This window comes from Micromys minutus (genome assembly GCF_963924665.1).
Source record: "Micromys minutus genome assembly, chromosome: 13".
In the NCBI taxonomy this organism is placed as follows: domain Eukaryota; kingdom Metazoa; phylum Chordata; class Mammalia; order Rodentia; family Muridae; genus Micromys; species Micromys minutus.
The window spans coordinates 59701831-59729009 of NC_137982.1; the positions used below are offsets into that span (position 1 = coordinate 59701831).

At 36.2% G+C, this 27179-nt stretch overlaps 1 protein-coding gene across 1 annotated transcript; it reads right to left on the reverse strand.

Moving 5' to 3' along the window:
* Positions 1 to 6272: 6272 nt before the first annotated feature.
* On the reverse strand, positions 6273 to 7217 carry LOC308428983 (olfactory receptor 4A15-like; the record flags this gene model as incomplete). The annotated part of the gene is made up of 1 exon (XM_080927623.1): positions 6273 to 7217. The coding sequence occupies one exon, from the start codon at positions 7215 to 7217 to the stop codon at positions 6273 to 6275; it is 945 nt and encodes a 314-aa protein (XP_080783749.1).
* Positions 7218 to 27179: the final 19962 nt, after the last annotated feature.

Below are 27179 nucleotides of genomic sequence, written 5' to 3' on the forward strand. Positions count from 1 at the left end.
GCTTTTGGTAGGATGGCCATTTTTAAAATGTTTATCCTTCCAATCCATGAGCATGGGAGATCTTTCCATTTTCTGAGATCTTCCTGGATTTCCTTCTTTAGAGGTTTGAAGTTCTTCTCGTACAGGTCTTTCACTTGATTATTTAGAGTCACACCAAGGTATTTCATAGATTTTGTGACTATTGTAAAGGGTATCTTTTCCCTAATTTCTTTCTCCACATGTTTTTCCTTTGAGTAGAGGAAGGCTACGGATTTGTTTGAGTTAATTTTATATCCAGTCACTTTGCTGAAGTTGTTTGTCAGCTGTAGGAGTTCTCTGGTAGAATTTTTGGGGTTGCTTAATTACACTACCATCTCATCTGCAAATAGTGATGTTTTTACTTCTTCCTTTCCAATTTGTATTGCTTTGATTTGTTTTTGCTTATTTCTCTAGCCAGGATTTCCAATATACTATGTTGAATAGTTAGGGGGACAGTAAGCAGCATTGTCGAGTCCCTGATTTTAGTGGGATTGCTTCAAGTTTCCCAACATTAAGTTTGATGTTGGCTGTTGGTTTTCTGTATATTTCTTTTATCATATTTATATATGGGCCTTAGATTCCTGTTCTTTCCAAGACTTTTAACATGAAGTGGTGTTGAGTTTCATCAAATGCTTTCTCAGCATCTAGTGAGATGACCATGTCTTTTTTTCCTTTAAGTTTTTTGATATGGTGGATTACAATGATGGATTTTCTTATATTAAAACATCCTGCCATCCCAGGGATTAAGCCTACTTGATCACGCTGAATGATCATTTTAAAATGTTCTTATATTTGGTTTGCAAGGATGTTGTTGCATTTTTTTGCATCAGTGATCATAAGTGAGATTGGTATGAAGTTCTTTCCTTAAAAGGTCTTTGAGTGGTTTAAGAATGAGGGTTATTGTAGCCTCAAAAAAAATGACTTAGGTAGTGTTCCATCTGATTCTACTTTGTGGAATATTTTGGAGAGTATTGCTGTTAGGTTGTCAATAAATGTCTGATTCAATTCTGCACTGAACCCATCTGGACATGGAATTTTTTGGTTGGGAGGCTTTTAATGAAAGCTTCTTTTTCTTTAGCTGTTATGGGATTATCTAAATGGTTTACCTGGTCCTGGTTTAACTTTAGTATCTGGTATCCTTCTAGGAATTTATCCATTACCTCCAAATTTCCCAGCTTTGTTGAGTATATGCTCTTATACTAGAATCTGACAATTTCTTTAATTTCCTCACTTTCAGTTGTTATTTCTCCACTTTCCTTTCTGATTTTGCTAATTTGGATACTTTTTCTTTTCCCTCAATTAGTCTGTCTAAGGGTTTATCAATCTTGTTAATTTTCTCAAAGAACCAGCTCTTAGATTTTTTGATCCTTTGAATCATTCTTTTTGTTTCTCTTTGGTCTATTTCAGCCCTAAGTTTGCTTATTTTTTGCCATCTACTCCCCTTGGGTGTTTCTGCTTTCTTTTGTTCTAGAGCTTTCAGCTGTGCTGTCAAGTTGCTGATGGATGCTCTCTCCAGTTTCTTTTTGAATCCCTCAGAGGTCTGAGTTTTCCTCTCAGTACTGCTCTCTTTGCATCCCATAGGTTTGGGTATGTTGTAATTTTGTTATCATTGAATTCCAGAAAATCCTTAATTTCTTTCTTTATTTCAAATTTGACCATGCTATTGTGTAATACAACATTGTTTAGTTTCCATTTGTATATGTGCTTTTGTTGTCTTTGTTGTTATTAAATACCAATGTTAGACCATGGTGATCTGAAAGGATGCATGGGAGCATTTCAATCTTTTTATATCTATTGAGGCTCATTTTGTGACTAATTATGTTGTCAATTTTTGATAAGGTGCCATGAGGTGCTAAGAAGAAGGTGTATTCTTTTGTTTTAGGATGATATGTTCTGTAGATATCTATTAATTACAGTTGGTTCATAGCTTCTGCTAGTTTTACAGTGTCCTTGTTTGGTTTTTGTTTCCATGATCTGTCCATAGGTGACAGTGGGGTATTGAGGTCTCCCACTATTATTGTGTGGGGCACAATGTATTTTTTAAGCTTTAGTAGGGTTTCTTTTATGAGCATCTGTGCTTTTGTATTTGGAGCATATATGTTAAGAATTGAGAGCTCCTCCTGACAAATTTCCCCTATAATGAATAAAATGTGTCTTTCCTTATCTTTTTTGATAACTTTTCGTTGAAAATAAACTTTATGTGATATTAGAAAGATCACTCCAGCTTGCTTCTTGAAGCCATTTGCTTGGAAAGTTTTTCCCCAACTTTTTACTCTGAAATAGTGTAATATCTCTCTTGGTGTCCAAGATGAGTTTCCTGTATGCAGCAAAATGCTGGGTTTTGCTTATGTATCCAGTCTGATAGCCTATATCTTTTTATTGGGGAATTCAGTCCATTTATGTTAACAGATATCAAGGAATAGTTGTTGCTGTTTTCTGCTATTCTTGCTTTAGAAGGTAGAATTGTGCCTGTAGACTTTCTTCTTTTGGTTTTTTTACTTAGAAGTTTTCTTGTTTTTATTAGGTTATAGTTCCCTTCATTGTATTGGGTTTTCCACCTATAATTCATTGTAGTGCTGAGTTTGTGGTCAGATATTGTGTAAATTTAGTTTTGTCTTGGAATATCTTAGTCTCTCCATGTATGGTGATTGAGAGTTTTGCTGGGTATAGCAGCTTGGGTTGACACTTGTGCTCTCTTAGGGTCTGCATGATGTCTGTCCAGGATCTTCTAATCTTTCATAGTCTCTGTTCAGAATTCAGGTGTGATTCTGATTGGTCTGCCTTTATATGTTACATAACCTTTTCCCCTTACTGTTTTTAGTATTCTTTCTTTGCTTTGGACACTTGGTGTTTTGACTATTGTGTGTCTGGAGCAATTTCTTTTATGTCCAAGCTATTTAGAGTTCTGTAGGCTTATTTTATGCTCATGGTCATCTCATTCTTAAGTGTAGGGAAGTTTTCTTCTATGATTTTGTTGAAGATATTTACTGTACCTCTTAGTTGATATTCTTTGCCCTCTTCTATTACTATTATCCTTAGATTTGGTCTTCTCATTGTGTCCTGGATCTCCTGGACATTTCGGGTTGGTTTTTGCATCCTCTCTGACTGTTTTTTTCTTTTTTCATGTTGTCTTCAGGCCGCAAGATTCTTTCTTCCAACTCTTGTAGTCTGTTGGAAATGCTTGCATCTGTGACTCCTGATTTCTTTTTTAGGTTTTCTACCTCTAAGGTTGTGTCTTTTAGTGCTTTCTTTATTGTGTCCATTTCCATTTTAAATTTCTTCTTCCATTCCTTCATCTCTGTTTTCCTCTAGTTCTTTGAGTGATTTTTTTGTTTCCTCTTTAAAAGCTTCTAATGCTTTATTCTTTTCCTCCCTTTCTTGTTTAAAGATCTCTATCATCATCTTGATGTATGATTTCAGGTCCCAATCTTTTTCTGGAGTGTTTAGCATTCTGCTGTTTGTTGTTTTGGGAGAGCTGGATTCTGGTGTTGCCTGGTTGTCTTGGTTTTCCTTGGGTATGTTCTTTTGCTTTTCTCTTGCCATTTTGTTGATTGTGATTATTCGAGGTCTTGTTGTCAGTGATTAGATCTTGCCTCTCCCTTGCACCTGGCCTGTGTCCCTGGATCTCCTACTTCCTGGCTACTGGGAATGCCTTCTCACCAGATCTGTGTCCCTGAATCTCCACTGTTCCTGGTGGCAGATGGTCTGAACGCCCATTCTGCACTCACAGTCCTCCAGCTGGTAATTGCCGGATGCAGGTTTAGTGGTTTCCTGAACTAAGCTGGTGGGGGGAGCACAATATCTGTGTGCTTGGCAGAGATCTCTGCAGTCTCTGCACCCCAGGTAGTCGGAAAACCTTCTCACAAGGCCTCTGTGTGGTAATTTTATAAAGAATTTTTGTCTCAGAATGTATGGAATGGCTGAGAGGAAAATTAAAGTGTGCCTGTTGCTTTCTTCCATCTATGAAATGTATATAGGTCAGGAGTATACTCCCTTTCTGCTTCTATAAGGACCAGATTACAAAAACTAGTAACCTAACTCTTACACATTTTGTCACTACAGGGACTAGTGTAGATCTCAAAGGATAAAAAGAAATCTAAATATGGAAACAAATGTTGTTGGAGTTGAGTTCATTGAAATATTAAAAATTAAACAAGCTAAACTATGCTACTCAATTCTTTATTGCTGTCACAAAACACTTAAGAGAAATAATTTTAATAAAAGTTATTTTATCTTAAATTATTGTTTCAGAGATGCCCTTCATTATTGTATGGCTCCAATGCCATACACTTTGGTAATTCATAATATCATCACTACAGAAAAAAGGTAAACTGAGACCAATATTATACTTAATGTAGCATGGATGCATTTTTTCATTCAAATTCCAGCCTAGTAGATAGTGCTTCCTAACCCCATTGAGAAATTCCAGTTTCAGGTGCTGTCTCACATGCCAATTAACTCTAGTAGCACAATCTTTGGCACACTCATAAATGTAAATCACTATTCTCAACCATCTTAAATTACAAGCAAGAACTAATATTAACCATCACATAAACCCCAGATTATAATACTACTGTAAAACAGTGTTTTCAGTGTACATGATTTAATTTCTTCTCAGTCACGTGTTTCAATTCACAGAACTCAAAGAACAACATCTAAAAAAAAAAACAAAAAAACAAAACAAACAAAAAAAAAAAAAAAAAAAAAAAAACACCAGAATCTTCAACCATGGACTTCTCAAATTAGCATTCCTTGCATCTGAACCTGATGTGATTTCTTATAGGTATTCAAAGTAACTTATAGAGAATACAGAGGAGTTTATAATATATTTGATGGCTGGGTATTTTAATGGGGAGAAAAGATATAGCAGATTAAATATCTTTAAAAGATAACCCTGTTTAGTGTTTTGTTGTTTCTACAAAATATTCTCTTTTTTTTGCATCAAAAGCCAGGATATAGCTAGTTGAATACACAATGTACATCATGACTGTCCTAACTGATGGGATATAGCAGAAGAGATTCTATGCAACATATAAGGTTGGATTAAATGCATGCAACTTCTACTTGACTTAACTTCCTAGGGTCTCTGAACTCTGAGACACCACATAAAATGCCTATTACTCCGAAGTTCACACGCCTCACAAACATTAAGAAGGACTACATAATGAGGGGAGTTTGGATCCAACAAAACCACCTATTTTAGTTCCACTGTTCAAGATATCTGGAGAAACTTACAGAAGACCTGAAAGCCAATTAATTTATGAGTCAGTGTCATGAGATGTTAGGCTTTTACAGAAGTACCCAGCTGAGCTGTGTACCAATTTCTGATCCTCAGAAGACATCTGATAAAATAATGATATTAATCTGGTCTTTTAGATGATAAAATACTGTGCTAATATAACACACCTCAGTTTTCTGGTGAGGGTTATTTGACACCGTGCAGTAGTTTAGACTCTGCAACAATAAATATTGTAAGAAATATTGTGAAAGGGTGGTGTTGGAGGGTTGTTATCAGACAGATGGCTTGAGAAAATTAATTTATGTGAAAAATTAGGCTTTAACTTCATCTCACATAATAACTAAGAGACAATACTTGGTATTACTCTTAAATAGTTTAATTTGAAAGCACAATTTTCAAAGATTTATAGTGATTCTATATACAACTGAGTCAGGGTCTAAACTTGATAAATAGAAGAAGATTATCTTCAGAAATTTAGCTTTCCTAACTCTGTGACAGTATTAATAGAAAAACCACGATCCTCAGAATTTTTAAAATAGTATTCACTTGATGTACTTTCCAATTCTACTAATTATGAACTTTCTAATTGTCTGTGTTGGCCTCCTATCCCAGGAATCAATTATCTATACTATTTTTTACTTTCTCCACCAAGAATTAAAAGCATCTTATGCATGGATTATGTTTAATATGTGTTGAATTTCTGAGAAAGTTTATTATTAATATAATTTAGATGGGCATCTGGAAGTGCTAATACTGCTAAGTACTCTGTGAGAATCATTTATAAATTCAGAATTAAAATAAATCTTAAGAGGGTTTCTGACCACACTTTTAAAGTGCTAAGCTTTTACAAGCCTCATCACAGAAGAGTGGATCTTATCTACTTAAATGTTAATTTTATTGCCTGTCTTTTAAGTAAGTATCTAAATAGACAAAAGAGATCAGTAATAAGAAAGAGTAAATGTCAGCGGTAAGATTGTTCTCTCTGTAAAATAATAAATATCCTGGGTTTCCATTTTCAAGAATAATATAGCCCTCTTGCAATGGAGCTAGATTTTTTGCTCCAAAGTCTCTTCATGGCATTTTTCATTTCTGCATTCCTCAGTGTGTAGATTAAGGGGTTCAGCATTGGAGTTATGAAAGTTAAGACTACAGTCACAGACTTATCTATGGGAAATGTGGATGTAGGCCTTGCATATAGGAAGATACATGGAACAAAGAATAAAACAACCACAGTAATGTGGGACGCACATGTGTACAAAGCTTTGTGCTTCCCTTCCAGACTATGTGCCTTAAGAGAGTGTAAAATTACCCCATAGGAAATTAAAAGAATTAAGAATGTGACTGTGCAAATTGCCCCTCCATTAGCAATCATACAAAGCCCAATGAGATAAGTATCGGTGCAAGCTAGTTTTAGCAGAGGATACATATCACATACAAAGCTGTCAATAATATTTGGGCCACAAAATGGTAGCTGATAAATAAAGATAAATTGAATTATTGAGTGAAAAAAGCCACCAATCCAGGCCCCCAACAGCATGAGAACACACACTCGCCGATTCATGATGATCAAATAATGAAGAGGCTTACAGATGGCTACATAACGGTCATAGGCCATCACCACCAAAAGAATAACCTCAGCTCCAGCAAATAAATGATCTAGAAACACTTGAGTCATACAAGCCCAGAAGGAGATAGTCTTTGTTTCATAGAGCAAGTCAATAATCATTTTGGGAGCAATGGCAGTAGAATAGACAGCATCTATAAAAGACAAATAAGCCAGAAAAAAGTACATAGGGGAGTCAAGGGACTGGCTAGTCATGATGGTCACCATAATGAGCAGATTTCCCATTAGTGTCACAATGTAGATGAGCAAGAATGTGACAAACAGAAACTTTTTGCCCTCTGGGTTCTGGGTGAGGCCCAGGAGGATAAATTCAGTCACATTGTTCATCTTTTCCATATGCTCTTCTGAGACTGTTGAACTCACTCAGATGTTAGAGCCTGCAAACAGAGCATATACTGAAATTGAAGTGATTGTAAATTCCATGACTAAAATTCTATGATTAGCTAACTGCACACATGATATAGTATCAAAGTGTCTCATAGATTTTTATCTTTATATCTATATACTCTTACATATCTCAAACATCAGTACAGAAGTTTCTTTCTGAAGTAGATAGAAGTTCACACAGAAATACACAATTTGTGGGCATCCAGAAAAATTGATGATTGTAGAGTCATTGCTCTAATTGAGACACTGTATGTAATATAGTATATAGTGTATTAATTATTTTTTTATTTCAACCATCTTTTCACAAGACAAAGGCTTTGTTGCAGATAAGGGGAAGGAATGTATAAAGATCCGAACTAGTAGAAATTTGCAGTGAAGTAGTATTAGCCAGGCGTGACAGGGATACTACACACATGAATTCACAGTGGATATAATTATATACACAAAAGCTATATATAAACAAACTAGGAAAATCACAGAATAGATATGGAATTAGTTCACAAAATCTCACAACTAATTAATTGAGAAAGACTGTGTAGCTTTTCTGAGCATTTTCACTCTACTTACAACTATAACACCTCAGAAAATGGATTCTCCTCTCCTTATACTCCACCTAATTTTCACAAACTTTAGGGCACAGGGTTCTTCTGATTCTTCCAAACTGGCTGTCTTTAGACAAATCACTCACAAAAACTGCAATTTGATATTTCTGTACTTATTTTATTATCTCAATTTATGCATTTTTGAATCAATATTATGTTCTATTAAATAAAGAAACATTTTACAAACATTGGGAATACTTCCAGTCTTAAGTACTTAACAATTATTAATGGATGCTTTAAATTTGTGAACCTGATTAATGGCAAATAAAATAGACTTGTTAAACCCATTTTCAGAAGAGATAAACAAACTGCATTGAATATGAACACATACAATTCTAGAGACAATTTTACACAGCGATTTTCTGCAAGTATAAATGATGAATTTTCTATTTGAGTCCAGAACTACATGAGGAATTTTTTGAACTATGTGAGGCAAGCTTGTGTATTTCTATTTAAATCATCCTATAACAAGTTATATCCTTTGAAAATAATAGTTCTCATCAAATATATGACAAAATGATGAATATAACATACCTAAGATATGTACTCCAATTAAAATTAAATAAGATCATTGGATTTCTTGTGCTAAATATGAATTCTTTAAATATTATGTTTCCTTACTCAGTTTCTTGGAAGTATAAAAGATGTTTTTTCTAAAATCTGCAAGCAAGAATAAACTTGGTAAAAGATCCAGCTAAGCAATGATCAAATAATGTAGGTTTCCTGTGCCATACATGGTTGTGGACAATTTTGTTTTGCTTTTATGGGAAAAAGCACATGGAAGTGTTAAAATATTATTATTCAATTTCTGATTCAGATTCTCAATCTCCATGATCTATGTTAAGTAACTGTGTGACTTTGGGTGAATTACATAATATATTTTATAATAACTGTAAAACATCTAACATATAGGGAGTATCTAGGCTTAACTGCAAATACAGTGTAAAGAAACTTACCTGATAAATAAAAACTAAATAAATTCAGAGTGTTGTTGATTAGTTTCTGTACATAGTTTTAAATGACATGTATTTTTTTCCTAATGACCCAAAAAGGAATTCCCATTGGATAGCTAGGAGGATTATATTTTTATTGTACACAGTTATGGAAGTTGTGCCTTCCTTCCACATACATTACTATAAGAAAATTCATTGACTTTCTTTTTCTGTGCATATTAGCAGATGACATGATAATATATGTAACTAATGAATCTGAAATGTCTACAATTAAGTTTAATATTTTAAAGCTATGGGATCAACTGAGCACAGAAGTTTTTAAGTCAATTAAAATGAATTCTGGAGTACAGTCAGAAACAGATGGTGCCATTTTGTGAAGATTCATGCAAATTTTATACATAAATCATCATAAATATCTTTATCCATTCTAATAAGCAAAAGTATTTTCATTAATATTTGAAGAATAAATTTCTGAGCATGAGTTTTATATTTCATAATTATCTAGAAATTTCCATGACAAAATTTCACTTATGCAAGTACATAAAATAATTAAAAATAAGTTACAATTAATATTGAACTGATATTAAAGGCAGAATTATTCACAATATTCAATAAATAGTAACATCTCATTTGCCAATCAACAGACAAATAAAACAATGTATAACACCCACATACTCAAACACACAAAGGATAAGTATCAAAGTAGATTTCCAATTAGGAAGAGTGAGGAAATAGATGATCAATATATTCCATTTCAATAAGTAAATTAATTAATAGGTGAAATGAGTAAATTATAGCAAACTATCAAATTAGACAAGCACTAAATATTTTATTATCTCACACTTATGTGTACTTAGACTAGTCATTAGAAATAATGAAACAGTGGTACAAGTGATAACACAGGAGTGATTTTACTGATATGTTTACTTAGGTTTTTAATCTTTTTTTCCACTTATTTTAATTCAGACATCTGTGATTTTATTTTAAAGCCTAGGAAAATATCTTTTTACTTTTAAAGTCAAAACTGAAAGCATATCAATACAGGTGGTATACCTTCAAAGAAATTAACATTCGGCCATTGCTTTGTCACATAGATACAGCTCCTTAGACTCACACAGAGCATAGTAAACATTCTCCATTCTTCAAAAATCAATTTAGGGCTTAGAATCCAGATTTTTGCACAATGGAAATGCAGAAAAGAAAACAGTTGATATATAAGATGAATAATGAAATGTGAAAGCTGTTTTAGAAACATATATTAAGACTCTGTTTCAATTTTACTCAAAGGGATACTATTATATTAATTAAGTAATCCTTTTACCATGTTTTTCAATTGTGCTCAGTACAGAATAATCACAAAATGCAGACTATGTTTTATATTATTGATCATTCACAAAACAGCATTATTTTGGTTTATATGTATCATGTTATTGACTTTTTGTTTTGTAGCCAATGGTAACATCAAATTGCCAAGAGAATTCTTCTATGAGTCAAAATAAAATATTTACAAGAATATCATAATGAAATTCTAAATATTTTAATGATCTCTTCAAATTGCCCCCAATGTGCCTCCTTCAAATTAAATCTCTAAAGAATTTTTATTCTCCACTGATACCTTCTATGTATTCCTTCCAATATATTTTGTGTGTGTACTGACCTCTTCTGTAAAAATTCTACTAGATTTTAAATGATAGTAGTAGTGACTGACTTCAATACTCCAGAAAACCTATTTTCATGGGATTTTTTTTGTCTTTTTTTAATTTAATATTTTTTGTCTTTTTGGTTTCTGTTTGACTTTCATTTTTTGTATGCTATGTTACATTTTAGCAAGATGGAAATGATATAAAGAAAGAACATAACTTTGAGTAGATTGTCAGATAAGGAAGATCTCAAGAAGATGGGAGAAGGAAAATTATTAAAATATATTTTATTAAGAAGCTTAAATGAAAAAAAAAGAACATCTTGATTTTAGGTCATGAGCTCATAGAGTTCATTTCAAAGCACCTTAGATTGTGTCTTTCTCTAAATTGCTTTGTGGGCCTTTCTGTTAATAGTTTTAATTTTTTTGAAATGCTGTCTTAAACTAACAATTCTCCTACTTCAGATTCTTAAGTGCTTAAAGTCATCAGTTGACATCCTGGTAATTCTAATAATTTCTCTCATTCAATATTCATGATCTGAACATGAATGAATAATGACCAAATGTGAAATAAACAAATCATTAAGTGAAGCATCTAATCCAGAGTTGGAAATTTTCCATGATAAAACAATGAATAGTAGAAGTTTAAAATCAGTATTTTGTGGGGGAAAAAGGCTTCACTTGTATTTTTCCAAATGTGTTTTTAAAATAGACTGTAATGATTTTTACTAAATTATTTTATTTATTTACAATCCAAAATTTGACTCCATTTCTGGTCCCTTCTCACTGCCTCTGAGAGGAGGCTCCCACACCAACTCACTCATCCCCACCTCAACCCCATCAGCATTTTTCTTCCCTGGGGCAGCAAATTTCCACAGGCTAAGTTCATCCTCTTCTTCTGAGGCTATACAAGACAGTTCTCTTCTACACATGTTCCCAGGACCACAAACTAAACCGTGTATGCTCCTTGGTGTTTGCTTAGTCTTTTGGGATCACTGAGGGGTCCAGGTTAGTTAACAGTGTTCTTCTTCCTATAAGATTCCAATTCCCTTCATCTACTTCAGTACTTCCTCTGACTTTTCCATATTGACCTCAATCAAATGGTTTGCTGAAAGTATAGGCATTTGTCTCAGTCGGTTTCTAGTAGAAACTCTCAGAGGACAGCCATGCCAGGCAGTGACTTACCTCCCACAGCCTATTTCTAGAAAATGTATACTACTCTTAGTTTCATTCCAATATTAATGAAATAAGTTATTCAGAAGTGTCAGGAGAATTAGTAGGTTTGACAATGTTGTCACAATGCAGATTGCTATTCTTTTGGTAACAAAAGTATAATCAATGAATTATGTACCACAAGATACAGTAAAGAATACACATCACATATAAAGTGGTTTGGCCCATTGAAAGGAATGTGACAAACAATTTATGCCACCAAGTAAAACTTTCAGTGTAATAGGTTACAATATTGTTGAAAGGGTCCCCACTGAAGGACTCAAACATCATAGGTCATTGTTAATGCTGTTGGTTTCTTGCCACAACCTGGTGGTGGGACTGTACTGCTAAAATCAGCACATATATGTCATTTAACAGGGAGAGAACAAGCTTGTGCCTAACTAGACCTTTTATCCATACTGACTAACAATTCATGGTGCAGAAGACACTTTATATTCTAGTTGAGATGATTATCAATATCTACATCTACAAACCCTACATCGATCAACTGTGACCTGCCTGCAATATATACTGGTGCAATAACAGCATAAATGTTATAGAATAACTACCACATTTAGATGGGATTTAGGACCCATTCTATGAGACAAAACCCACAGTTGATACTATTAAAGTGGTAAAGAATATAAGACTAAACAGGCATGGAGTTAGGGGAAAGATTAATACCATTACTCTGCTAAAGGACTTTAACCAGCCTTATACCCATCCACCTCAGATCAAGGCTAGGCCAGGTTCTATTCTCCATCCATGGGAACATTCTTGAATAGAAAATTCTCAGAATGTACCAGCTGGTGCTTACTAGCCAGTGGATATAAAGATCAATATGCTTAGCCAATAAGTTTGAGCTGTAACCTTGTTAAGGTAACCTGGTTCCTATAAGGAATAAAGCAAAACAAAAACAAAAAGAAACAGGATAGCAAAAACTATTTTCAACAGTAAAAGAACTGCTTGGAAAATCATGATCTCCAACAGCAAGCTGTATTAAAAAGCAATAGTTAAAAACTGAATGGTACTGGTACAGAGACAGGCAGGTAGATCAATAGAATAGAATTGAAAATCCAGAAATGAACCCACAAACCTATGGTCACTTGATCTTTGACAAAGAAACTAAAACCATCCAGTGAAAATAAGACAGCATTTTTAACAAATGGTGCAAGTTCAATTGGAGGTCAGTATGTAGAAAAATACAAATCAATCTATTTTTAATCACCTTGTCAAAAGATCAAGGCCAAGTGGATCAAGAACCTCCACATAAAAGCAAATACACTAAAACTAATAGAAGAGAAAGTGAGGAAGAGCCTGGAACACAGGCACAGGGAAAAGTTTCCTGTTCAAAATACCAATGGCTTATGCTCTAAGATCAATAATTGACAAATGGGACTTCAAAATATTACAAAGCTTCTATAAGGCAAAGGCAAAAAAAAGTTTTGTCAAAAAGACAAACCTTCAACCAACAGATTGAAAAATGATCTTTTCTAATCCTACATCTAATATCCAAAATATACAAAGAACTCAAAAAGTTAGACTGCAGACCATCAAATAACCCTATTTAAAAGAATGGGAGACAGAGCTACACAAAAAAAATTTCAAGTGAAGAATATCAAATAGCTGAGAAGCTCCTAATAAAAAATGTTCAACATCCTTAGTTAGAGAAATGCAAATCAAAACAACCCTGAGATTCCACCTTACACCAGTCATAATGGCTAAAATTAAAAACTCAGGTGACGGCAGATACTGGTGAGGATGTGGAGAAAGAGAAACACTCCTTCATTGTTGGTGGGATTGCAAGTTGGGACAATTACTCTGGAACTTAGTCTGACATTTCCTCAGTAAATTTACAGAGTACTGAGTCCCCAGCTATACCCCTTCTGGGCATATACCCAAAAGATGATTCAACATATAACAGAGACACATGCTCCACCATGTTCATAGCAGGCTTGTTTGTTATAGCCAGAAGCTGGGAAGAACCCAAATGTCTTTCAACAGATGAACGGATAGAGAAAATGTGGTACAATTACAAAATGCAGTATTATTCAGCTATTAAAACAATGACTTTATGAAATTCTTGGCTGAATGTATGGAACTAGAAAATATCATCCTGAGTGAGCTAACCCAGTCACAAAAGAATAGACATGGTATGCACTCACTGATAAGTGCATAATAGGATTATCCAAGATAGAATACACAGACCACATGAACTCAAAAAGTTGGAAGACCAAAGAGGGTATGCTTCTGGTCTTCTTAAAATTGAGGAACAGAATATTTACAGAAGAAAATACAGAGACAAAGTTTGGAGCAGAAACTGAAGTAAAGGCTATCCAGCATTTTCAGAGATCCATCCCAACTCAGACAGTATTGCCATAAAGGACATGATGGCAGGTGACTGATACAGCTGTCTCCTAAGAGGCTCTACCAGAACCTGAGAAATGCTTTCAGAAGCTCTAAACCAACCATTGGATTGAGAATTCGGTCCCCAGTGGAGGAGTTAGAGAAAAGAATTGGAGATGCTGAAGGGTTTTGCAGCCCCATAGGAAGAACAATTGCAACCAACTAGACCCGCACCCAGAGCTCCAAGAGACTAAACCACCAACCAAAGAATAAACATTGAGGAATCCATGGCTCCAGCAATGTATGTAACTGAGGATGGCCTTATCAGGCATTGAGGAAAGGAGAAGTCCTTGGCCCTGTTAAAGCTTAATATCCAAATATAGGGGAACGCCAGGGCATAGAGACAAGAGGGAGATGGTGGATGTTTGGAGAAACACTTATACAAGCAGGGGAGAGGGGATGGGATAAGGGGTTTCAGAAGGGAACCCAGGAAAGGAGATAAAATTTGAAAATCTAAATAAAAAGTTATCAAATAAAAAACTATAAAAACTGCTTAAGTATAAGTATAAATCTATAAGTATAAAAACTAATAGGCATTTAGCATCACCTTCTAGTCACTTGCCTCATGGGACTTATTGAGGGATGACCCCAATGAATAAAACCTCTTGATTTTGTGTAGATCTGTGTCTCGGTATCTCTCCTCAGCGACTCTTGAAGCAAGTAACACTGACCAAGGGTCAGGTCTTACATGACAATGGAATATGGTAATAAAATGACTCCTAATGGTAGATCTAATAGATCACTAATAGATTGGCATCTTGCTGAGTCAGTTAGCTCTTCTTGGAGTATATGGGACCTAAGACAGAGATATATAACTGGAAAATATACAGAGAGTGAAATTTCAGAGCTCTTAGTCCTAAAAGATATCATAATCAAATGCCTCCTGTCTGGACTGAGAAATTAATGCAGAAAATGATGCAAAAGCTTGTAAAAGACAGAAGTGATGAATGATTTCAAGAGAACAGTGTCTTCCAGACAGCAAGATTAATATACATATAAGTTCACGGAGTCAGTGGCACTGAAACAAGATCTATACAAACTCAATCCAGATAGGGTCTCAACACTAAGAGAGATAAGTAGCCTAACCAAGAAGTTATCTGCAATCTTTACCCACTTCCAAAAGTAAAACTCAATTTTACCCAGTGGAGTCTCACTGAGTATATTATGAGTATACTCATGAGTACACCAACACTTCATTACAGGTATTTTGCTCAGAAATAGTTGGTCAGCACAAAATGAACTCAGATGTATTCCTGTCCAGTTTTATCTACTTCTGCTTATTGGGGGTGTTAGGATTAGGGGAGTCTCATTGGTCATTTGCTTGTTTGTTTGTTTTTTATTTTTATTGGGTATTTTGTTTACTTTGTTTTGTTTTTATTTGTTTTGAATAAGAAAAATTTAAGGTTGTATGATTTTGGAGTTGGGGAGGAATGTGGAAGGAATTGGTGGGAGGTAAAGCATGTTTAAAATACATTGCATTATGTTGTTCCCTTTTTACATAATAAATACAAAAAGAAAAAGAAATTAAACCATAAAAGATGAAAATCTTTTCTCATATTGTACCAAAAATGAGCAGATATAAACCTAATTTATGATAAATAGTGCAGCAGATTGCAAATGACAATCACCATCAAAAGGAAGGGTTCTGCCCCACCAGAGAATTGTGCTACTAAGTTCTGCCCCATGCAAACTTTAAATTAAATATTTGTTCATCACATACTAAATATAAAATTAATTACTTTGAGAAATAGGCAGAATAAACAACATGCAGAAAGTATAATGAAATGCCCAAGAGAAGAGATAGGCAATTACTGACCCAAAATAAGCAAGATGGCCATCATTGTCAGAGTGTAGATAAGCAAAAGGCATGCCAATATTTGTTGTGTAGCGGGATCCTGAGTGTTCCCCAAGAAGACAAATTCTAACTTTTTCTTATTCAATTTACTTTCCTATTTCACTTATTTTTCAGAAGAAAAGTAAGAAAAACAGGGCTCACTATGACATTGTGGGGAGAAACATTATTTTACTGAGACATGAAATGCATCATCATTTTTAATTATCTACATAAAAAGACCTGCAAGAATCACTAAATGAGCATCTATTGAAGTTTCAGTCCAAGGACCTCAAGGACCTTCCCACAGAGAATCTGTATTTCTATTTTTTTTATTTGAACAACTTTATTTTAAAAAACAAATATTAATGTACAGATTTTAAGCACTTGTGCATAAAAGTTTAAAAATACATTTTTGTCACTACTTGGTTTTTTAAAAGGTTTGATAGAATGCATGAAAATCATACTATTTACAATGAGCATAAAGTACATGTAAAACAAGATGTAACCAGGAATTAGTCAAAGTTTTCTTAGTGTGTAAAGATTAAGCATAATGATGTTTCATTTGCTTTTATACCGCAGAACTTCATATAATCTGTGAGTTGGTTCTGAATTGTCCTGAGCTTTATAGGGTTAGTATATAATTATCAGTGACTGCATATTATGTCTGTTCTTTTGTTACTGAGTTATCTCATTCAGGATGATATTCGCTAGATCCATCCATTTTCTTAAGAATTTCATGAAGTCATTATTTCTGATAGCTGAGTAGTACTCCATTGTATAAATATACCACAATTTTAAAATCCATTCATCCACTAAAAGACATCTGGGTTCTTTCCAGATTCTGGCTATTATAAATAGGGCTGCTATGAACATTGTAGTGCATGTGTCTTTGTTGTATGTTGGAGCTTCTCTGGAGAAAATGCACAAAAGTGGAATAACTGGGCTTCAGATAGAACTGTGTCCAATTTTCTAAGGAATCACCAGACTAATTTACAGAGTGGTAGTACCAATTTACAACCTCACCAACAGTGGAGAAGTGTTCTTCTTTCTACACATCCTCGCCAGCATCTGCTGTCATGTGAATTTTTGATCAGAGCTATTCTGACTGGTAGGAGGTGGAATGTCAGGTTTCTTTTGATATACATTTCCCTGATGGCTAATGATGTTGAGCACTTCCTTAGATGCTTCTCAGCCATTCAATATTTCTCAACTGAAAATGTTTTGTTTAGTTCTGTACCCCATTTTTAATAGGGTTGTTTGGTTCTCTGCTGTCTAGCTTCTTGAGTTCTTTGTATACCTTGGATATTAGGCCTCTATCTGATGTGGGGTTTGTAAAGATCTTTTCCAAACCTGTTGGTTGCCATTTTGTTTTCTTGAAAGTGTCCTTAGCCTTACAAAAACTTTGCAATGTCATTAAGTCCCATTTGTCAATTTTAGCCTTAGAGAAGGGGTCAATATTGTTCTGATCAAGAAATATTCTCCTGAGAGATGTAGATCTGATGAGAAGGGGTTAGGACTAGCCAGGCAGCAGAGAGTTCGCTGCGATGCACATGTGGAAAATGTGCCCCTGCCCTGTCTGATTCAGGGACCACGAACCCAGCATTAGACCCTCTGTTCCCAGCCTATGGTTTTTGGGTACAGAACAGGGATCAGACCATCTGCCACTAGGACCACCAGGAGCCCAGAGATACAGGTCTGGTGAGAAGGGGTTCTGGTAAGCCAGGGTACAGAGAGATCTCTGCCGAGTGCATGCAGAAAGTGTGCCCCTGGCTTACTGATCCAGGGACCAGGAACACAGCATTGGAACCTCTTGTTTCCAGCTGACTGCTTTTGGGTGCAGAACAGGTCTTGGGCCATCTGCCACCAACCAGGAGAGATCCAGGGACACAGGCCAGGTAAAATGGAAAGGGAAGAACCAATCACAGACAACAAGATGGCAGGAGGAAAGCGAAAGAACATACCCCAGTGAAACCAAGACAACCAGGCAACACTAGAATCCAGCTCTGCCATCAGAGCAAACAGTGGACGGAAAAACACTCCAGAAAAAGAAGACTTAGACCAGAAATACTACCTAAAGATGATGACAGAGATGCTTAAAAAAGAACGGAAGGAAAAGCATAAAGCATTAGAAGCTTATAAAGAAGAAACAAGAAAAACACACAAAAAACACAAAGAACTAGAAGAAAACAGAACCAAAAAAGATGAAGGAATAAAAGAAGGAATTTAAAACAGAAATGGACACAATAAAGAAAACATTAAAAGAGACAACCATAGACTTAGAAATCCTAAAAAAGAAATCAGGAGTCACAGATGCAAGCATTTCCAAAAGACTACAAAAGATGGAAGAGATAATCTCGGGGGCCTAAGAGAACATTGAAAACATAGACAAAACAGTCAGAGAAGATGTAAAAACCAAAAAATTCCTAACTGAAAATGTCCAGGAGATCCAAAAGACATTGAGAAGACCAAACATAAGAATAAAAGAAATAGAAGAGGGCAAAGAATATCAACTAAGAGGTACAGAAAATATCTTCAACAAATTCGTATAAGCAAACTTCCCTACCCTTAAGAGTGAGATGACCATGAGCATAAAAGAAGCCTTCAGAACTCCAAATAGGTTGGACCAGAAAAGTAATTCCTCCTGACACACAATAGCCAAAACACCAAGTGCCCAAAGCAAAGAAAAAATACTAAAACCAGTAAGGGAAAAAGGTCATGTAACATATAAAGGCAGACCAATCAGAATCACACCCGATTTCTCAACAGAGACAATGAAAGCTAGAAGAGCCTGGACAGACATCATGCAGACATTAAGAGAGAACAAGTGCCAGTCCAAGCTGCTATACCCAGCAAAACATTCAGTCACCGTAGATGGAGAGACTAAGATATTTCAAGACACAACTATATTTAAACAATATCTAACCACAAAGCCAGCACTACAACAAATTATAGGTGAAAAACCCAAAAAAGAGGGGAACTACATCCTAGTAAAAACAAGAAAACTCCTAAGCAAGGAAACCAAAAGGAGAAAGAGAAACAGGGACAACCTACAAAAGCAATAATAGCAGGAAAGAGCAACCACTATTCCTTAATATTTATTAAAATAAATGGACTCAACTCCTCAATACAAAGATATAGCATATCAGACTTGATACATAAACAATAGGATATCAGACTTGATACATAAACAAAACCCATAATTTTGCTGCATACAGGAAACTCATGTCAAGGACAAAGACAGACACTATCTCAGAGTAAAAGGTTGTGAAAAAAACCTCCGAGAAAACTGCCCCAAAAGCAAGCTGGAGTGGCTATTCTAATATCGAGTAAAGTAAAGTTCCAACCAAAAGTTATCAAAGAAGATAAGGAAGGAAACTTTTTACTCATTACCGGGGAAATCTGTCAGGAGGAACTCTCAATCCTTAAGATATATGCTCCAAATACAAAAGCACCTGTATTCTTAAAAGAAACCTACTAAAGCTCAAAAAAACACATTTCACAAAATACAATAATAGTGGGAGCCTTTAATAGCCCACTCTCACCAATGGACAGATCACAGATAAAGAAAATGAATGGCAGAGCGGAGCCCGGCCTACCTGCCAGGCAGAATGGCAGCTCATAGAGGCTGAGCAACTGGCGACTTCCGGATGCAGAGCTGAGCCTGGCCTACCTGCCAGGGGGAACGGCGGCTCATAGAGGCTGAGCAACTGGTGAGTGGGAGACCAAGACTGCAGGGGAGCAGAGAGATATCTGCAGAGTGCACACGGAAAGTGCACACCATACCTTGCCCTGCCCCGCCCTGCCCGATCCAGCGATTGGGAACAGAAAATTAGAACTTCTGTTTCCAACCGGAGGCGACTTCCGGACGCAGAGCAGAGCCTGGCCTACCTGCTACCCAGATCGGCGGCTCATAGAGGCTGAGCAACTGGTGGGTGGGAGACCTGGGCTGCAGGGGAGCAGAAAGATCTCTGTGGAGTACACAAGGAAAGTGCACCCCCTGCCTTGCCCTGCCCTACCATGCCTGATCCAGCAAACAGAAACAGAACTTTGGAACTTCTGCTCACAACCGACGACTCTGAGGCATAAAACAGGGCTCGACCTATCTAACACCTCAACCAGTGGAGAACCAGGGACACAGACCAGAGACAAGAGAAAGGCAAGAACATATCACTGACAACAAAATGGCAAGAGAAAAGAGAAAGAGTATATCCCAAGGGAACCAATACAATCTACCAACACCAGAGCCTAGCTATCCCATAACAGCAAACATCGGTACTCCAAACACTCCAGAAAAAGAAGACACAGACCTAAAATCATGCCTCAAGACGCTGATAGAGTTACTTAAACAAGAAAGGGAGGAAAAGCAAAAAGATTCAGAAGCTTTTAAAGAAGAAACAAGAAAAACACTCAAAGAACTATAGGAAAACAGAACCAAAGAAATAAAGGAATGGAAGAGAAAAATTAAAACAGAGATTGACACAATAAAGAAAACACTAAAAAAGATAACACTAGAGTAAAAACACCAAAAAAAAAGAAATCAGGAGTAAAGAAGCAAGAATTTCCAATAGATTACAAGAGATCGAAGAGAGAATCTCAGGGGCAGAAGACAACATTGCAAACATAGACAAAACAGCAAGAGAAGATGCAAAAAACAAAAAGCTCCTAACTGAAAATGTCCAGGAAATCCAAGACACAATGAGAAGACCAAACCCAAGAATAATAGGAATAGAAGAGAGAGAAGAGTATCAACTAAGGGGTACAGTAAATATCTTCAACAAAATCATAGAAAAAAACTTCCCTACCCTCAAGAATGAGATGACCACGAGCATAAAAGAACCCTACAGAACTCCAAATAGGTTGGACCAGAAAAGAAATAACTCCCGACACATAATAGTAAAAATATCAAGCGCCCAAAGTAAAGAAAGAATACTAAAAGCAGTAAGGGAAAAAGGACATGTAACTTGTAAAGGCAGACCAATCAGACTCACACCCGATTTCTCAACAGAGACTATGAAAGCTAGAAGAGTCTGGACAGACATCATGCACTCCTTAAGAGAGCACAAGTGCCAGCTCAAGCTGCTAAACCCAGCAAAACTCTCAATAACCATCGATGGAGAGACGAAGATCTTTCAAGACAAATCAAAATTCACACAATATCTGACCACAAACCCAGCACTACAACAAATTATAGGTGGAAAGCCCAATACAATGAGGGAAAATACAGCCTAGTAAGAACAAGAAAACTCCTAAAAAAGAAAACTAAAAGAAGAAGAAAACACAGACACAACTCAACCCAAAAAAGCAATAATGGCAGGAAAAAGAAACAACTATTCCTTGATATCTATTAACATAAAAGGTCTCAACTCCCCAATAAAGAGACATAGACTATCAGACTGAATACATAAACAAAATCCAGCCTTTTGCTGCATACAGGAAACTCATCTCAGAGACAAAGACAGACACTATCTCAGAGTAAAAGGGTGGGAAAAAAACTTCCAAGCAAACAGCTCCAAGAAGCAAGCTGGAGTGGCTATTCTAATATCGAGTAAAGTAAATTTCCAACCAAAAGTTATCAAAAATGATAAGGAAGGACACTTTTGACTCATTACCAGGGAAATCTGTCAGGAGAAACTCTCAATCCTTAACATATATGCTCCAAATAAAAAATCACCCACATTCATGAAAGAAACCCTACTAAAGTTCAAAAAATACATTTCACCCCACACAATAATAGTGCGAGACTTTAATATCCCACTCTCACCAATGGACAGATCAGGGAAACAGAAAATGAACAAGGACACTGCAAAACTAGCAGAGACTTTGAACCAACTAGAATTAATAGATATATACAGAACATATCATTCTAAAGTAAAAGAATACACCTTCTTTTCACCACCCCATGGCAACTTCTTGAAAATTGACAACATAATTGGACACAGAACAAGCCTCCAGCGATATAAGAAGATTGAAATACTCCCATGCATCCTCTCAGATCACCATGGTCTATGGCTGGTCTTTAACAACAAAGACAACAAAAAGCCCACATACACATAGAAACTAAACAATGCTCTGTTAAAGGATAGCAGGGTCAAAGAAGAAATAAAGAAAGAAATTAAGGATTTTCTAGAATTAAACAAAAATGAAAACACAACATACCCAAACCTATGGGATGCAATGAAAGCAGTATTGAGAGGAAAACTCATAGCCCTAAGTGCTTCCAAAAAGATTCTGGAGAGAGCTCACATCAGCAACCTGACAGTACAGCTAAAAGCCCTAGAACAAAAGGAAGCAGATATACCCAAAAAGAGTAGACGGCAAGAAATAATCAAAATTAGTGCAGAAATAGACCAAATAGAAACAAAAAGAACCACTGAAAAAATCAACAAAACCAAGAGTTGGTTCTTTGAGAAAATCAACAAGATTGATAAACCCCTAGCCAGACTAACTAGAGGGCAAAGAGAGAGTATCCAAATTAACAAAATCAGAAATGAAAGTGGGGACATAACAACTGAAACTGAGGAAATTCAAGAAATCATCAGATCCTACTACAAAAACTTATACTCCACAAAATTGGAAAATCTGGAGGAAAGGGATGAATTCCTAGAGAGATACAAGGTACCAAAGTTAAACCAAGACCAAGTAAACCATCTAAATAACCATATAACACCTAAAGAAATAGAAGTCATCAAAAGCCTCCCAACCCAAAAAAAGCCCAGGTCCAGAAGGGTTCAGTGCAGAATTTTATCAGACTTTTATTGAGGATATAAAACCAATACTCGCCAAACTATTCCAAAAGATAGAATCAGATGGAATAATACCCAACTCATTTTTTGAAGCTACAATAACCCTCGTATCTAAACCACACAAAGAACCTACAAGGAAAGAGAACTTCAGACCAATCTCACTTATGAACATTATGCAAAAATACTCAACAAAATCCTTGCAAAACGAATCGAAAAACACATCAAAACGATCATTCATCATGACCAAGTAGACTTCATCCCTGGCATGCAGGGATGATTTAACATAAGGAAATCCATCAACATAATCCACCATATAAACAAACTCAAAGACCAAAATCACATGCTCATCTCACAAAATGCTGAGAAAGCATTCGACAAAATCCAACACCCCTTCATGTTAAAAGTCCTGGAAAGAACAGGAATCCAAGGCCCATACTTAAACATAATAAAAGCAATATACAGCAAACCAACAGCCAACATCAAACTTAATGGCAAGAAACTTGAAGCAATCCTACTAAAATCAGGGACTCGACAAGGCTGCCCACTCTCCTCCTACCTATTCAACATAGTACTGAAAGTCCTGGCTGGAGCAATTAGACAGCAAAAGGAGATCAAGGGGATACAAATTGGAAAGGAAGAGATAAAAACACCACTCTTTGCTGATGACATGATAGTGTACTTGAGTGACCCGAAAAATTCCACCAGAGAACTCCTAGAGCTGATAAACAAGTTCAGCAAAGTGGCTGGATACAAAATTAACTCAAACAAATCAGTAGCCTTCCTGTACTCAAAGGACAAACATGTGGAGAAAGAAACTAGGGAAAATGTACCCTTCACAATCGTTACAAAAACTATGAAATACCTTGGTGTGACTCTAACTAAGCGAGTGAAGCACCTATATGACAAGAACTTCAAACCTCTAAAGAAAGAAATTGAGGAGGATCTCAGAAAATGGAAAGATCTCCCATGCTCATGGATTGGAAAAATCAACATTTTAAAAATGGCCATCCTACCAAAAGCAATCTACAGATTCAATGCAATCCCCATCAAAATTCCAACCCAGTTCTTCATGGAATTTGAAAGATCAATGTGCAATTTCATATGGAATAACAAAAGACCTAGAATAGGGAAATCCATCCTCAACAACAAAAAAACATCTGCAGGAATCACTATCCCTGACCTCAAGCTATATTACAAGGCAATTGTGCTAAAAACTGCATGGTACTGGTACAAAAATAGGCATGTGGATCAATGGAATAGAATAGAAGATCCAGAAATGAGCCCTCACGTATATGGTCACCTGATTTTTGACAAAGGAGCAGTAAACATTCAATGGAAAAAGACAGCCTATTCAACAAATGGTGCTGGTCCAACTGGCACTCAGCATGCAAAAGATTGAAAATAGACCCGTTCTTATCTCCTTGTACAAAGCTCAAGTGTAAGTGGATCAAACATCTCCACATTAAACCAGATACACTGAAACTATTAGATGAGAAAGTAGGGAAAACCTTAGAACACATAGGTACAAGAGAAAATTTCCTGAACAAAACACCAATGGCTCAAAGATTAACAAATGGGACTTAATTAGATTGCAAAGTTTCTGTAAGGCTAAAGACATCGTCAAGAAAACAAAACGGCAACCAACAGAATGGGAAAAGATCTTTACCAACACCACATCAGATAGAGCCCTAATATCCAAGGTGTACAAGGAACTCAAAAAGCTAGACAACAGAGAATCAAATAACCCTATTAAAAAATGGGGTACAGAGATAAACAAAACGTTTTCAGTTGAGGAACACCGAATGGCCGAGAAACACCTGAGGAAGTGCTCAACATCCTTATCCATCAGAGAAATGCAAATCAAAACAACCCTGAGATTCCACCTCACACCAGTCAGATTGGCCAAGATTCAAACCTCAGATGACAGCAGATGCTGGCGAGGCTGCGGAGAAAGAGGAACATTTCTCCACTGTTGGTGGAGTTGCAAACTAATACAACCACTCTGGAAATCTGTCTGGCGATACCTCAGAAAATTGGATATAGTACTACCTGAAGACCCAGCTATTCCACTTCTGGGCATATACCCCAGAGACACTTTAATACACAACAAAGATATATGCACCACAATGTTCATAGCAGCTCTATCTATAATAGCCAGAAGCTGGAAGGAACCCAGATGTCCTTCAGAAGATGAATGGATACAAAAATTGTGGTAGATTTACACAATGGAATACTACTCAGCCACCAGAAACAATGACTTAACCAAATTCTTAAGAAAATGGCTGTATCTAGAGAATATCATCCTGAGTGAGATAACCCAGTCACAAAAGAACAGACATAATATGCAGTTACTGATAGTGGGATGCTAACCCCAGAGGCTTGCACTCCCCCAGAAACAACTCACAGACTGTATAAAGTCCAAGAAATAAAGAAAACAAAAAAAATATATACATATATTTACAAAACAAGAAGACTTTGACTATTTTCATGTTGCGTTTAGTTTTGGATGTACTTTATGCTTATTGTAACTATTAGGTTTTCAATGCATACTGTCAAGCCCTTGAAAAAAATCAAGTTCTGACTAAAAAAATATATTCACATGGTTTTATGTAAAAATTATTTTAATGTCTGACAAAACAGTATTGACAAAAATGTATAATTTTAAGCAAAAAAATGTTTAAAATCTGTACACTTATCTTTGTTTTATAAAATAAAGTCGTTTAAAAAAAAGAAAATGAATAAGGAAACAGTAAAATTAAAAGAGACTATGAACCAATTTTAATAAATAGATATCTACAGAACATATCATCTTAAAAAAAAAAGAGAGAGTTCCTAAAGTTTTAAAGACTGCTGAGTAGGAGATCTGGGCAGCAAGGGAGCAGAGATATCTCTGCAGAGTGCACACAGAAAGCGCACAACCCCTGCCTGATCCAGGGACCAGAAAGTCAACATTGGAACCTCTGTTTCTACCCGGAGACTTTGGTGTGCAGAACAGGGCTTGGTCCATCTGAGACACGGACCAGCAGTTACTAAACTTTTAAAGACTGGTGAGTAGGAGATTTGGGCAGCCAGGGAGCAGAGAGATCTCTGCAGAGTGCGCACGGAGAGTGCCACTATCCTGTCTGAGCCAGGGACCAGGGACACAGCATTGGAACCTCTGCTTCCACCAGCGGCTTTGGGGCTCAGAACAGGGCTCGGACCATCTGCCACCTGGACCAGAGGAGATCCAGGGTCATAGACCAGATACAAGGGAAAGGTAAGAACATATCACTAAAAACAAGATGGCAAGAGGAATGCGAAAGATTATATGCCAAGGAAACCAAGACAACCTGGCAAGACCAGAACTCTGCTCTCCCATAACAGCAAACATTGGAATGCCAAACACTCCAGAAAAAGAAGATGCAGACCTGAAATCATACCTCAAGATGTGGATAGACATACTTAAACAAGAACGGGAGGGAAAGCAAAAAGAATCAGAAGCTTTTAAAGAGGAAACAAGAAAACCACAAAAAGAATTCAAAGAACTAGAGGAAAACAGAACCAAAGAGATGAAGGAATGGAAGAGATAATTTAAAACGGAAATTGACACAGTAACGAAAACACTAAAAGAGATAACCCTAAAGGTAGAAACCTAAAAAAGAAATCAGGAGTCACAGAAGCAAGCATTTCCAATAGACTACAAGAGATGGAAGAATATCGGAAGCAGAAGACAACATTGTAAACGTAGACAAAACAGCCAGATAAGATGCAAAAAAAAAAAAGCTCCTAACCCAAAATGTCCAGGAAATCCAGGACACAATGAGAAGACCGAACCTAAGGATAATAGGAATAGAAGAGGGAGAAGAGTATCAACTAAGAGGTACAGTAAATATCTTCAACAAAATTGTAGAAGAAAACTTCCCTACCCTAAAAATGAGATGACCATGGGCATAAAAGAAGTCTTCAGAACTCCAAATAGGTTGGACCAGAAAATAAATACTTCGTGACACATAATAGTAAAAACATCAAGTGCCTAAAGCAAAGAAAGAATACTAAAAGCAGTAAGGGAAAAGGGCCAGGTAACATATCAAGGCAGACCAATCAGAATCACACCCGATTTCTCAACAGAGACTATGAAAGCTAGAAGATCCTGGACATACATCATGCACACCCTAAGAGAGCACAAGTGCCAGCCCAAGCTACTATACCCAGCAAAACTATCAATCACCATAGATGGAGGGATGAAGATATTTCAAGACAAATCTAAATTTATACAATATCTGACCACAAACCAAGCACTACAACAAATTATAAGTGGAAAACCCAATACAGTGAGGGTGAATACATACTAATAAAAAATAGAAAACTAAAAGAAGAAAAAGGCACAGACACAACTCAGCACACGAAAGCAATAATAGCAGGAAACAGAAACAACTCTTCCTGGATATCTATTAACATAAATAGACTCAACTCCCCAATAAAGAGACATAGGCTATCAGACTGGATATATAAAAAAAAATCCAGCATTTTGCTGCATACAGGA